Source organism: Balaenoptera ricei, chromosome 11 (genome assembly GCF_028023285.1).
Source record: "Balaenoptera ricei isolate mBalRic1 chromosome 11, mBalRic1.hap2, whole genome shotgun sequence".
Classification (NCBI taxonomy): Eukaryota; Metazoa; Chordata; class Mammalia; order Artiodactyla; family Balaenopteridae; genus Balaenoptera; species Balaenoptera ricei.
In genome coordinates, this window is record NC_082649.1 from 75,775,461 (window position 1) to 75,790,680 (window position 15,220).

At 40.2% G+C, this 15,220-nt stretch overlaps 1 protein-coding gene across 5 annotated transcripts in view; it reads left to right on the top strand.

The window, feature by feature from the left end:
- The window catches only part of PXK (PX domain containing serine/threonine kinase like), a 76,120-nt gene that overhangs the window by 22,731 nt on the left and 38,169 nt on the right, over nucleotides 1–15,220 (top strand). For 4 of the 5 annotated variants that reach the window (XM_059940045.1, XM_059940042.1, XM_059940046.1 and 1 more), the window contains exons 2-4: nucleotides 1,784–1,834; nucleotides 3,675–3,722; nucleotides 11,594–11,780. In XM_059940045.1, coding sequence (XP_059796028.1) covers nucleotides 1,784–1,834; nucleotides 3,675–3,722; nucleotides 11,594–11,780 — 286 coding nt within the window. Of the gene's footprint in view, nucleotides 1–1,783; nucleotides 1,835–3,533; nucleotides 3,553–3,674; nucleotides 3,723–11,593; nucleotides 11,781–15,220 lie in introns of those variants that run through there. The other variant, XM_059940044.1, reaches the window with a different exon arrangement.

Below are 15,220 nucleotides of genomic sequence, written 5' to 3' on the forward strand. Positions count from 1 at the left end.
TTCCCTGGTGTGGATGTAGCAAAGTTTAACCATTTACCTGCTTAAGGACATCTGGCTTGTTTCTACTTTTGGGCTGTTACCAGTAAAGCTACTGTGAACTTTCATATGTGAGTTATCGTATGGACATAAGTTTTTGTTTCTCTGGAATAAATGTCCAGGAGTGCAGTTGCTGGGTCATATGATAGTTGCATGTTTTAATTTTTTAAGAAACTGCCAAACTGTGTTCTGGAGTGTCTGTACCATTTAAAATTCCCACCATTAATTTATGAGTGATCCGGTTTGTCTGTTATCCTAGCCAGCATTTGGTGTTATCATTATTTTTTGTTTCAGCCATCTCATAGGGATATAGTGATATCTCATTGCGGTCTTAATTTACATTTGCTTGATGACTAGTAATGTTGAATATCTTTTCCTGTGCTTGTATGCCATCTGTATATCCTCTTGAATAGCAGAATATTGTTGGATGGAGTGCTGTTGTTGGATAGAGTGTTCTATAAATGCTGATTAATCTGTTGGTTGATGGTAATGAAGTAAAATTCATATTTTATGGCAAGACAAGAAAAATTCAAACATAAAATTTTTCTCGGCCCATTTAGGTTTCCTCCCTCCCTTTTAGTATGTATTGTGTGGTTGCATTAACTAGACCTCCTTAGGAGATAACATTCCTTCTTAATCTCGCAAAGGGTCACCACCATGACCCACGACTTGCTTTGTACGTGCAGATCTGGATTGTGTAAACTGTTGATATGTCATTTGATGTATAACCATTTGTCTTAAAAACTTACATAACTGTGCTTTGACCTCTAACAGGCGGAACAGTCCTCAGAGCTTTCTGAAAGACTGTCTCCTGGGTTATAGCCCCCAGGTTGGCTCGAATAAAAGTTTTCATTTCTTTCTTAGATTAATTGGTTATTAATTATTAATTAATATTCAGTAAGATTATTAATCTTATTGATTAATTTTTCATCAATAATGGTATTGTTGAATTCGTCTATATCCTTACTGGTTTTCTCTTTAGTTGTTCTATCAATTGCTGAGAGAGGGGTGTTGAAGTCTCCAACTGTAATCATGGATTCATCTATTTCTTCTTCCAGTTCTATCAGTTTTTCCTTCACATATTTTGCAGCTCTGGTATTTGGTGCACACACATTTAAGATTGTTATGTCTTGCTGCGAGATTACCCTTGTATCTTTATGTCCCTCTCTGTTTCTAGTAGTCTTTGCTCTGAAGTCTACTTTACCTGATGCTTTCACTTAATATTTTTGATCCTCTGATTTGGGTGGTTTTTTTGTTCTGTTTTGTTTCTTATTAAAAATTTGTTTTTATTAAAACAGTTGATTTACAATGTTGTATTAATTTCAGGTGTACAGCAGAGTGATTCAGATATGTATTCTTTTTTAGATTCTTTTCCATTATAGGTTATTATAAGATATTGAGTATAGTTCCCTGTGCTGTACAGTAGGTCCTTGTTAGTTATCTATTTTATATATAGTAATGTGTATATTTTAATCCCAAACTCCTAATTTATCCCTCCCCCCCGGCCCCCACTTTCCCCTTTGGTAACCATAAGTTTATTTTTTATATCTGTGAGTCTATTTCTGTTTTGTAAATAAGTTCATTTGTATAATTTTTTTTTTTAGATTCCACATATAAGTGATATCTTATGATATTTGTTTCTCTCTGTCTGACTTACTTCACTTAGTATGATAATCTCTAGGTCCATCCATATAGCTGCATGATTTGGGTGTTTTGTAATTGAGGCTCTTTTCCCCTTCTTTTTTAGGAATATATCATTCGGGTACAAAGAGGAATTTCTGTAGAAAATAGCTGGCAGGTAAGCTTTTTTTTTTTTTTTTTTTTTCTTTAGAAAAATGTTTAAACAAAATTCTGACTTGGGGCATCTAAAAATCTGTAAAAACTATATTAATCATATGTCTTTTAGATATAAACGTTTAGCTCTAACATATGTATTATAAAAGGCTTTTATGTTCCCAGTTGTTTGGTTTAATTCGTGTATGATGTTACTACAGAGAGTAGTAATTTGTTCTCCAGCTGGACACAGAGTAAGTGGGGTAGGCAAATTACTTGTTTTGTTCCTAGTAATTCAAACCTCCTTCCCTGAAGCCATGGTTTGGGTGAGGCAGGTTAACGTTCAGTCCACCAGGTAGAAGGGTGAGACACTGCCCTGGACATTGTGCATTTCATGGACTCCCAAGTCCGGTCATGGACAATTTCTAGTGCTAGTTCCCGCACTGACCATAGGTAAGGATCTGCTTACAGCCCCAGGGCCTGCTTTCCTCACAGGTGGCCTCAGAGAGGCAGAACTTAACTATATAGATCTAGAGGTGCTTCCCATCCCAGTTGACTTGCAGAGGGTGGCTGAATTCAGTACAGGGACCATTTCTTTCCTGTTTTAGTAATTACAATGACCCTCCTGTCTTCCAAAAATCTTACCTTGTCCTTCATAGCCCAGGTTGAACCTTACCTCTCACCTTAAGCAGTCTTTGACCTCAGTGACCCATACTTGGTCTTTTCTTTGCCTGAAAATTCAAACTGCTTTTTGTTGGAATAATTATAATATTTAACATCAGTTGAGCATTTATTGTTAGGCACATTAATTCACTTAGCCCTTTAAAGCCAGTTCTGTGTGATAGTATTAGCCCCATTTTACATTCAAAAGGTAAGTAACTGGTCCAAGGTCACGCTTATATCCCTGCCAGAACAGGGTTGGAATTTGCACATTCTCTGTGGTTAACTATTGTGCTACCTTTTGCTCCTTTGCACTTATCAGGGATGGCCTCATGTTTAACTTTCTGATGTATATATGTCAAACAGGCCCAAGGGCAACGTCCTGCCAGAAAAATCAACCCTTGATGTAGTCTTCTAGATCCAGTGCTTTAGAGTCCTGGGGGATACTTAACAAAAATGTAGATACTTAACCTCCTTAAATTCCTGAATTCCTAGGTGATCTCCAGGTAATTCTTATGCACACTAATATTTGAGAATCATCAATAAAGATTGAAAAAACTTTTTGAAAGCAAAATAACTTCCTTCCCCAGAGACTGAAGAGCTAGTGGAATTTGGCTATGGCCTAACCAATGGCATCAACATAACTAAGAAAGAATGCATACACAGTGGATGTGGGCTGTTGGCCAAGAGGGGAAACGGGGAATCAGAGAGCGGTGTGACCTCTCTGCCTGCAGATGCATCCAGTCTCTAGACTGGTTGGATCTCAAATGGGGGAAGTTTTATCCAGGGCAAGGATGAAATGGCCTCCAGACTGTCCACATGCTTTAACTTTAATTTCATATTCACTAAAACTTTTTTTTTTTTGTAAATCATTAATTCATCTTTCTAGGTGCCTGGTTAATAAAAAAAAAAAAAAACTTAAAGGGCTATTCACCCTGGAAACAAATACATCATCATTCTTTCTTACTTGTCGGCATCTTGCGAATTTGGCTAGCATTAACCAGTTTCCCACAGCCCAGCCAACTCTGGGGCACTGCTTGGTCTGTTTTCTGGGGCTGCTGAGTTAAGCAAGTTAAGCACCAGGTATGTAAGCCCTGCTACCCTTAATGCAAGTGCCTTGGCTCTAAAATGCCAATAAATATTAAATAGGGAAATGAAAATTGATGGTCTTTGCTGAATCAAAACACCACTTTTATTTCTTACAGATTGTTAGGAGATACAGTGACTTTGATTTGCTGAACAACAGCTTGCAGGTAATTATTTTAAAACACCAACGACACACATTTATTGCTTGGGGTATCTTGGAAACTAGTTGGAAACAACAATATTAGGAACAAGAAATTAGCAAATTTCCCTAGCAAAGGAGATAAGCTCATACTTTAAACAGATGATGTGTGACTCTAAAAATAAACTTTGGGGAATAAATATCATTTATAATAGTCACCTTGCAGCTGGGCACCTTTGTGCCAGACTGCGTCCTTACCACAATCATGGGATGCTGTGTGTTACCTCCTTTTCGCAGGTTAGGAATGACTAAATGGATTGCTAGAGTTGTTCACTGAGAGCTGGGACGCTCAGACTCTCTTAAACAAGGCTGCATAGTCGGCATTGCAGATCAACAACACTCAGCAGTAACTAGAGACTCAGCCTTTTTCAGTGTAACTTTTTTTTTTTTTTTTTTTTTTTTTTTACTTTTTAAATTTATTTTTTGGCTGCATTGGGTCTTCGTTGCTGTGCGCGGGGGTTACTCTTCGTTGCGGTGTGCAGGCTTCTCATTGCAGTGGCTACTCTTGTTGTGGAGCACGGGCTCTAGGGCATGCGAGCTTCAGTAGTTGTGGCACGCGGGCTCAGTAGTTGTGGTGCACGGGCTTGGTTGCTCTGCGGCATGTGGGATCTTCCTGGACAAGGGATAGAACCCATGTCCCCTGCATTGGCAGGCAGATTCTTAATTACTGCGCCACCAGGGAAGTCCCTCAGTGTAACTTTTTTCTCTTAAATATGTATTTCTAAATCCCTTTGATTTAAATGTTTGTAACTTGGTGGCCATAATGGAAAGAGGGATGGGCTGGAAACAAAGCTAGGGCTGATAATGATTGAAGGGTCCTAGAGAAGTGTTAGCACCGTAGGTACTGGCAATACCACCTATGTCTTCACCTGGTAGATTGGTCTTCAGGGGCCATGGGTTATTGAAGACCACTGGGCTTGTATCATATCTCAGCTTTGATTGGTAGCATAAACCCTTGAGCCAGAGTGCTTGGCTTACGACCAGCCCAGCTGGGAGGTGAACTGGCCATCATCACTCATTCTGAGTGACCTCTGATCCTGTCCACAAAGGTCAGGAGGACTGCTGCCTGGGAAGCAGCGTAATGCTTTCTTTCCTTCAAAAGGCCATTTTTTATTGACCAGACTTTGGAAAAATAGCATTTGTAGAGTCCAGACTTTCACATTATTTACAACACTGCTGAAAGCATGAATGCCTTATTTTCCTTCCAGTAGAACTGGCCTGAGTATCTGCAGACCTTCTTGTAATTGACATATGGTCATGCATTTCACACATGTTGTCTGTCTACATTTAAAAAAAAATAAATTTATTTAATTTTTTAATTTTTGACTGCGTTGGGTCTTCGTTGCTGTGCACGGGCTTTCTCTAGTTGAGGCAAGCGGTGGCTTCTCTTTGTTGCGGTGCGTGGGCTCTAGGCGCGCGGGCTTCAGTAGTTGTGGCACATCGGCTCAGTAGTTGTAGCTCGCGGGCTTAGTTGCTCCACAGCATGTGGGATCTTCCCGGACCAGGGCTCAAACCCATGTCCCCTGCATTGGCAGGCGGATTCTTAACCACTGCGCCACCAGGGAAGTCCCAGAAGGGGGAGTGATTTTGTACAGTGCCGTTCAGCCACGGCTGAGTTAGAATCATGGAAAAATACTTCTGAAATTGAAATTGCCTAGGCCTAGCCCTCAAGAATGGGGGGTGGGGAGGAGGGTTTTATTCCCTATTTGTTCTTTCTTTGGGGATATAAAGTTCAATCTCCATGACTATTCAATTATAGCCTTTTTAATATAATAGAATTTTATTTTTGCATCAGTGTAATTTTCCTTTTTAAAATGGGTACTTTCACTGTGCATCTTATTTCAAATGCAAATATCCACATGTATTGATGTTGGCTTGTGCTGGGCAGGATATGGCCAGACAGCACTTCAGTGGGAGGTTTTTCTGGATCCAAGTAAACAAACAGAAGAAAGCACATACAGCTTTTTGGCAACAAAATAATTTCAAAACAACCTCCATAAAACAGACCAAAAAGATTCCAAAACCACAGAATAAAACTGTGACCATGAATTTCAGTGTCTGATTACCCTTCTGACAGATAAATGAGTTCCTGCTGAAAAAAGAGAAATACAATACACATATGCAGAGTTGTCTGAGTCCAATAGGAAACATACCTAAGCAAAAAAAAAAAAAAAAAAAAAAAGCAGGATGTAAAATTATACATGCAATATAATAATTACATCGAAATGTTTAGAAAAAAAGGTTGGAAGGAAATATGCCAAAATGTTAACAATGGGGATCCCCAGGTGGGAGGCTTATGGGTTATGTTTTTTTCTGGTTCTTTATACTGTTCTGTACTTTCCAAGTTCGGTACAAGAAAACACATGCAAGCTATGTAAGTAGAAAAACAAAAAAAGCTGTACTTTCCCAACTTTTTATAGTGAGCATATCTTGTGGTAACAGTGAAGAAAAATCACCACCTTATTTTAAAGGCACCATCAAATTGGTGACCATCTAGGGAGATAGCACGCGACACAGAAAAAGAAGAAGGAGCTGCAGTGATGGGAACTGGCAGGGAACCCTCAGACTTGGCATGGGACCCAGCCTCTGCCCCTTACCAGCACTGAGACCTGGGCTCAGTTACTTCCTCTCTCTATCCTCACTCTCCCCATCTGAAGCCAAGGGGTTGAACCAGATGTCTTCTCAGGTCTGTTGTAGCACAGATATTTTGTAATTTGGTTGTACTGCCCATTGTTGACGTAGGAGAGACTCTACTGAACACTGGGGGGAAATGGGGACAAATTAGGGTCTGTTGAGAGCTTAGAACTCCCTAGAATACTCCCCAGAATGTAGTTGAAGACAATTTGCAGATCGTTAAGGTCTGATAACAGAAATGAGAGACTAGTAGATTCAGAGTTAGAAGGTTTTTCCTCCAGACAAAAAGCTAGTTTTCTTGAAACTGATAGAGTTTGTCATGGAATTTAGAAGCTTCTGCTAGGCTAGCATGGGTCAGATTATGGGCTCCAGACCCCAGTTTGGCTGTTATCCCCCCTTTGCTTTGTCACTCTGCAGGTGTTATGAATGGAGGAATTTTGGGGACTTCTCTGCTAGCCTTCTTGTTCTCTTTTCCTTTATACAAGGAACTCAAGAAGGGAATCCATAGGGCACGTTGAAGAGGGAACAATAAAAAATGGGATGATTGGCTTGAAGCCATCCCTGTGGAGGTGTCTAGGAAATCACTGACTGAGTGGCTTCATCACTTTATGTGCTAGTACTCTCTCTCCCTCCTTTCTAATTAGTCATGGGAGTTCTGAATTTTATATTCTGTGACTGGTAAGCATTTGAGAAATTCTGGGAGGAAGCTGAAAGAGAAGTTTCTCTTGAATGTTAATCTCCTTTCAAAGGCAAGATTTTATTTTATTTTATTTTTATTTATTTATTTATTTTTTAGTGAACTTTTAAAAAATATATTTATTTGGCTGCGCCAGGTCTTAATTGCGGCACACGGGATCTTTGTTGCGGCATGCAGGATCTTTTAGTTGCCACATGCGGGATCTTCATTGTGGCATGCGGGATCTTTTTAGTTGTGGCATGTGGGCTCTTAGTTGCAGCATGCGGGATCTAGTTCCCTGACCAGGGATCGAACCCGGGGCCCCTGAATTGGGAGCACAGAGTCTTAACCACTGGACCACCAGGGAAGTCCCTCAAAGGCAAGATTTTAAAATAACACACACAGCATGGTTTTAATACTTTTAGGAATATTTATTGTGAGATCTTAAACCAGGGCAGGAAAACACCTCCCATCTGTCTAGCAGACTGACATGGCAGGGACACTCTAATCACAGCTGTTGGCAAAGAACTCTGTTTCACCTGTTGATTTGGAAGAGCTGATGGGATGTCTGGGAAGATCAATACATTTTCCTAAAGAGAAATGAAGCATGAAAAAAAAGATTGGTTCAAGCTTGGAGGCCACAAAGTGTGAAACAGATAGCTTATCAAATTCATGAATGAAAAACAGCCCCCCCCCCCCAAAAAAATAGCCCTGTTGGGGTTTGAATCCGATGTTGTCAGATGTGACTGTCCATTCCGAGTGATGTGAGGTTCAGCTGGGTCTGCTCTTGGGCAGGTAGTACAGGAAAATGTGCTGATATTGGCTGATAGTAATTTAAAAAAAAATCGTTGTTGTGTATATGATCACTTTGATGAGCAAAAGGGTTTGTTTCTTTCTTTTTTTTAATTGAAAAAAGTAGTAAATGAGAAATGTAACATTTCATAGTATAGAAATAAAAATTAGTTCACCAACCCACTCCCAGAGGTAGCTATTCTCAAGCAGGTAGTGTGAGTCCTTTCAGACATTTTTGGTGCATATATAACTATATGCCTGGGCTTATACACACACACATACATACACACACAAATGAGATTATATCCTGCAACTTAGTAAAGGAGTTTTTAAAAGAAATCAGTTATGTTTTCAGTAATATATTACCTTTGATTCCCCTGTATTACTCAATGCTCCTGAACAAAAATAATAATAAAACGATTGGCTTGGATGTGTGCTAGCTGAGTGATGTGCTTTCTTCATAAGTATGCTTTGTATTTAGCTAATAAAGGAACTGCTGTTAGATAAAGCCTAATTGTATGAGTGAGGAAAACAACCTGAAATTGAAGTGTGTCATCTGGCAATGAATTTTGCCATGGTTGAAAATTCACTCTAAGTATGTTCTGACATGTTTTCATAAATATGTTGGAGAAATAGGCAATTTAGAATTGTCAGCCAACCTTTTCATCTTGCCCAATATCAAGTTCAAGGTCTTCAGCATTGTTTGAAAAATACAACAGAGTGGAACAGGCTAAGTTAGGTTCGTTCACATGGGTGATTTAGATGACATGCTTGTCTGAATTCAAGATGCCCTTCTCTTTAGACCTTCCCCTTGATCAGTACACATGCCACTTGGACAGCTCTAATCTACGTACAAGTGTAGACTAGCAGTGCTCTTTCAAAGCAGTTTTGCTCATTAAGATACCAATCTGATACTTTGTTTTTTTAAGTTTAAAAAATAGATTCATAGGGAATTACCTGTCAGTCCAGTGGTTAGGGCTCCGTGCTTTCACTGCCAAGGGCCCAGATTCGATCCCTGGTTGGGGATCTACGATCCTGCATGCCTCTCGGTGTGGCCAAAAAAGAAAAAGGACTTATAAAGCTTTTTTGTTTTTTGGTTTTTTTAAATAAATTTATTTATTTAATTTTATTTTTGGCTGCATTGGGTCTTGGTTCCTGTGCGCAGGCTTTCTCTAGTTGCGGCGAGCGGGGGCTACTCTTCGTTGCGGTGAGCGGGCTTCTCATCATGGTGGCTTCTCTTGTTGCGGAGCATGGGCTCTAGGCGCCTGGGCTTCAGTAGTTGTGGCTCGCAGGCTCTAGAGCGCAGGCTCAGTAGTTGTGGCGCACGGGCTTAGTTGCTCCACGGCGTGTGGGATCTTCCCGGACCAGGGATCGAACCCTTTTCCCCTGCGTTGGCAGGTGGATTCTTAACCACTGCGCCACCAGGGAAGCCTGGGACTCATAAAGTTTTAAATGATCTGGAAAATGATAGATTGAGCACCCGCATTTACTTTTCCGCTCTCCCGAAGCCACTCTAAAACGACAGTAAATTGATCTTATACACACACACACACCCTCAAGGACAAATAGAATAGGAGAGGAGAAAACTACAACAAAAACATTTGAAACTGAAAATCCAATGGATGAGAGCTAACTAATTAAGCAGATATGGGAAGGCAGAATTCTGAGATGGCAGTGAGGGTGGCTAACCCCACTGGGTCCCAGTTTATACCACAGAACCTCCAAAGATTTAGCAAGTGACAGCACCAGCTGCTGCCTGCAGCCTGGGCTGAGGTCAAGCTAAAATCAGGAGTTGAAAGTATGTTTAAGCAGTCAGATCACCAAATCTCCCCATCTGAGCAACTTATGGCTGCTCTTCTCCCTCCAGTAGAAAAACTGAGTTTATTCCCTGGAGAGGGTAGAACAGTCTTTGGACTGGAGAATGCAGGCATAGTTGGAAAATTTACATAACAAACAGGAGACCTGACTACTCCCCACCCCTGCCCCCAGCCAAGCCCTCTTCTTCCTTTCAGCTCCCAGAATACTGGCAGTCAGGCATAGACCCTCCAGGCAGGAGACTGGAAAATTCTTTTGGGAGGATCTGTCCAGCCTAAGAGGAAAGAGCTAAAGACAGTGAGGTCACAGGTTCTTAGAAAAATTGTCTTTTATAATCTCAGAGAGATGAAAAATTACATTACATTATTACATCAGGATGCTATTAAGGAAAGAAAAGTATTTAGAAGTAAAAAAGATAATAGTAGGAATGAAAACTCTTTAGAAGGGCTGAAAGATAGAGGAAATATCCCAGGGAGAAAATGTTTAACATAGGTGGAAAATGGGAGGGAAAAGATAAGAATAGAGGACCAGTCCAGAAAGTCCAACATTGGAAAACAGGAGTTCTAGAAACAGAAAGCAAAGGGAATGGAGGGGAAGAAATAATGACCTAATACAAGAAAATACCAAAGAATGTAAGAATATTAGTTTCTAGATTGAAAGGGCTGAGTACTCAGCACAGAGAATGAAAATAGAGCCTTATAAAGGCACATGGAATTCACAAACCGAGGTCAAAGAGAAGATCCTAAAAGCTTCCAGGGAGAGAAAAAAAACCAGAATCAAGAATCTACTGCTTGAACCTTTAACAGCAGCAGCAGAAACTAAAAGACAATAATGTAGCTCCTAAAAATTCTGAGGAAGAAATATATTTCCAACTTAGAATTCCATATCAAGACTCGTTATCAATCAAGTGTGAGGGTAGAATAAAGACATTTTTTAACATGCAAGGTTTCAAAAAATTTATCTCCCTTACTCCCTTTTTAGGAAGCTGACACAGGGTATCTCCACCCAAAGTCAGGGAATTATCTAAGAAAAGGGCAGGTATGGATATAGAAATGGGGTTCGGCAGGATAAAGGACAAAAGCTTCTCCAGCATGATGGTGAAGGGAGGTCCCAGGATGCCAGCTTTGCAGCAGGTTTAGGGACCACCAGTCCTGCTTGGAGCAGGTTGGTGGGTTCTGGAAGGTACTCCTCAAGAAGATAAAGTTGATACATCTTTGTGTCTGAGTGTGTTGAGAAAAGGCTTAGGCGGAGAGTTTGGAGTTGAATAGAAAACTTAAAAAGACTACTAATTGACAGAAAGGAATAATAAGCATGCTCTTTGGCTCAGTTGTGAATATCATTTACCTAATGTAAATATGAATATTGCACTAAATAAAATTATAACATCACTATATTGGAAGGAGTAGTAATAGAACGTGTATGGAATGAGATTAGGATGGTGAAAGAGAACTTAATCCTAATCTTCCATAATTAGAAACTTACAGATAATGCATAAAAGTGAAAAATCAAGACATAACAATGTGAACATTCCCCTATTCCAGAAGATCAGCTGAAAGAGTTGAATGTGACTGCCTCTGGGGAGTGGGGAATGGATATGTCACCTGTTGGGGGGGTGGTAGGAGCACTGTGGGACTGCTAGTAATAATAAAAAAAGAACTGTTTGACTCTTGAAGTGATGTTCATGTATATGTTTGATAAAAAGAAAACCACATTACAAAATTAAGTTTTAAAGTTGCTACGCTGAATAAAGCATTTTATCAATTCTCAGTTGTTACGGTTTTTCACATTTTTATAGTATGACAAATTAGGATGCATCCTAAAATGCCTTAGACCTAATGAAATATGATGGCTCAGGATTCTGATAATGTATCTTATTTGGGGATGACATGAGTATAATACTTTTTTTTTTTTTTAAATTAAAGATTGCAGGCCTAAGTCTACCTCTTCCTCCCAAAAAATTGATTGGTAACATGGATCGTGAGTTCATAGCTGAGAGGCAGAAAGGTCTTCAGAACTATCTCAACGTTATCACCACAAATCATATCTTGTCTAATTGTGAGCTGGTTAAGAAGTTTTTAGATCCAAACAACTATTCTGCAAGCTATACTGGTAAGTAGAAGGATCTATCAGCTACAGTCCCGGGACAAAAGAGGCACTTTTCTTTGCTGGAGATAATATACGTGGGAGAAATTCTCCTTCCAAATGGAGAGATGTGTACATCTGTTACAGGGTGTTATTCATTTACTAATAATTACCTGATTGTATTTTTACCATAGATATATAAGAAGAAAATTGTTCTAAACTGTTTGTGATGTCTGTTTAGAAAAATATGGAGAACTTATTGTCTATGTACAGAGTCTTGTCTTTATTATTTTCCCTGACAAAACAGAGAGTAAATAGTCCACAATAATCTATACAGTAATCTCAATTTGATTTGTATTTGGCTCTGTTTTTGTGTTTACAGTATATACTATGCCTGGTTTTTCTGGGAATTACTTTAAACACAACAGTGATCCAGAAATGTTCTTTCTGTGTCTTCCCAGTTGCTCGCTGAAATCTACTCTGTGCAAAGCCTAAAGAAGAGGTAGTTCTCTTCCAAACTTTCCCTGGGTCAGGGTGGCAGCCAGGGGCCTGAGTTGGAAAGGGTGCCAGTCACACACAAAGCTAGCATCAGTAATGTAAGCTCATTGTCAGTAGAATGAGTGATTAAATATTTAATACACTCTGGCGTGGCCTTGAAGAGACCAATAGAAACTGTTGTAGAACTGAACCAGTGACTAGAATTCAACTGGTTTTTTAAAGCTAAACCATGCTTAGAATCTAAGTGGAACTCTGGGTATTATTAATAAGCTGATTTCCTTGATAAGAGAATAGATTGTTTACAGACTACATTTTAGGTCCTCAGAACGCTGCTTTTGAAGTAATTGGAGGGAGACACTTATTTCTGTGTCAGATAGAGGGAAATAGAGGACTACTTGTCAGGCACCAAACTTTTCTGCATAATATAATCCACCTGGGGAGCTTTAAAAACTCCTGATGCCCAGGCTGCATTCATGCCAATTAAATCAGAATCTCTGTGGATTGGGTTCGTAATTTGTAAAGCTCCCCTAGAGATTCTAATTGCCGCCGAGTTTGACAACCACAGTTAGAACTTGCTACTGACAGTGTGGTCCTCTGACAGCAGCACTGGCATCACTGGGAGCGTGTCAGTAACGCAGGATTTAGGCCCCAGCCTAAACCTAGAATCAGGATGTGGTTTTAACAGGGTTGCCATGTGGTTTGCATGCATATTAAAGTTTGAGAAGCCTTGTCCTAGAACGTACCTGCCATCTTCTAATGGAAGTGCCTGTAAGAAAAATGCGTTTCTAGAATGCAATCAAGTGAAGGAAAGTTAATTTCAAACTCACATTTACTGTAAGTAACAATGAATTGTTACAAGGCTTGCATCCTTCCTCCACGTGTTTCTCGGTTCACATAGGAGAAAAGGGGCTCCCAGGACAGTTCGCATTTTTTCAGAGTAGATCTCGCTTGGCTTTCATTTCACCATGCTTTATTTACCTCACTTGTTCTCAGAATTATCAGATCATGGGCCTTCTGGATTGACTTTTTTTTTTTTCTTAATTTTATTTATTTATTTTTGGCTGAGTTGGGTCTTCGTTGCGGTGCGCGGGCTTCTCATTGCGGTGGCTTCTCTTGTTGCGGAGCACGGGATCCAGGCACGCGGGCTTCAGTAGTTGTGGCACGTGGGCTCAGTAGCTGTGGCTCGCGGGCTCTAGAGCTCAGGCTCAGTAGTTGTGGCGTACGGGCCTAGTTGCTCCACGGCATGTGGGATCTTCCTGAAGCAGGGCTCGAACCTGTGTCCCCTGCATTGGCAGGTGGATTCTTAACCACTGCGCCACCAGGGAAGTCCCTGTATTGACTTTTATCAAGTCAGTCCCAACCCAGCCCTCTTCATTGGTTTGTCCACATTTTTTCCTGAGGGTGTCTGCTAATGTTCTCCTAGGGCAAGCATCAAGGTGTAGTGCACACGTGATGATGCCATTCATTCCATAAACCTTGACTGTCTGCTCTGCCTATGCCACGTGCTGGGTGCAGGGCTGGGTGTTGGGGTGCAGGTGTGAAGAAGTTGTGCTCCCTGTTCTCAGGGAGCTTATACCAGAAGTACCTTGAGTTGCCAGGGGTCAGAGCTAGCAGGGATCTTGGAGCAGACGTATCAGAACTAACCCTCTTGTTTTATTTCTTAGTGTTATTTTTTTGTTTTTGTTTTCCTTCCAGTTTTATTGAGATATAATTGATGTACAGCACTGTATAAGTTTAAGGTGTACAGCATAATGATTTGACTTACATACATTGTGAAATGATTATCGCAATAAGTTTAGTGAACATCTCTCATCTCATCTCATAGAGATGCAAAATTAAATAGAAAAAAGTTTTTTCCTTGTGATGAGAACTCTTAGGATTTACTCTCTTGTTAGCTTTCATATATAATGTACAGCAGTGTTAATTATATTTATCATGTTGTGTATTACATCCTTAGTACTTATTTATCTTATAACTGGAAGTTTGTACCTTTTGGCCACCTTCATTCAATTCCCCATCCCCCTATCCCCTAGCCCCTACCTCTGGTAACCACAAATCTGATCTCTTTTTCTATGAGTTTGTTTGTTTTTGAAGAATAATTGACCTACAACACTACGTTAGTTCCTGTTACACAACACTGTGATTGGATGTTTCTATACATTTCAAAATAATCATCATGAAAAGTTGATGATGTCAACTTACGATATGTCACCATACAAAGATATTACATAGTTATTGACTGTATCCATCCACGTGGTTGCAAATGGCAAGATTTCATTCTTCTTTGTGGCTGATTAATATTCCATTGTGATACTTAGATTGCTTCCATATCTTGGCTATTGTAAATAATGCCACAATGAACATGGGGGTGCATATATTTTTTTCTAATTTTCATTTTCATTTTCTTCTGATATATACCCAGGAGTGGAATTGCTGAATCATATGGTAGTTCTACTTTTAATTTTTTGAGGAACCTCCATATCATTTTCCTTAGTGGCTACACCAAGTTACATTCTCACCAGCAGTGCACAAGGGTTCTCTTTTCTCCACATCTTTACCAGCACTTGTTTTTTATTTGTGGTCTTTTTGATGATAGCCCTTCTGATGGGTATGAGCTGATACCTCATTGTGTTTTTTTGTTTTTTTTAAATGAAAGCTTCTTTATTTATTTATTTATTTATTTTTGGCTGTGTTGGGTCTTCGTTTCTGTGCGAGGGCTTTCTCTAGTTGCGGCAAGTGGGGGCCACTCTTCATCCTGGTGCACGGGCCTCTCACTGTTGCGGCCTCTCTTGTTGCGGAACACAAGCTCCAGACGTGCAGGCTCAGTAGTTGTGGCTCACGGTCCTAGTTGCTCCGCGGCATGTGGGATCTTCCCAGACCAGGGCTCGAACCCGTGTCCCCTGCATTGGCAGGCAGATTCTCAACCACTGCGCCACCAGGGAAGCCCATCATTGTGGTTTTGATTTGCA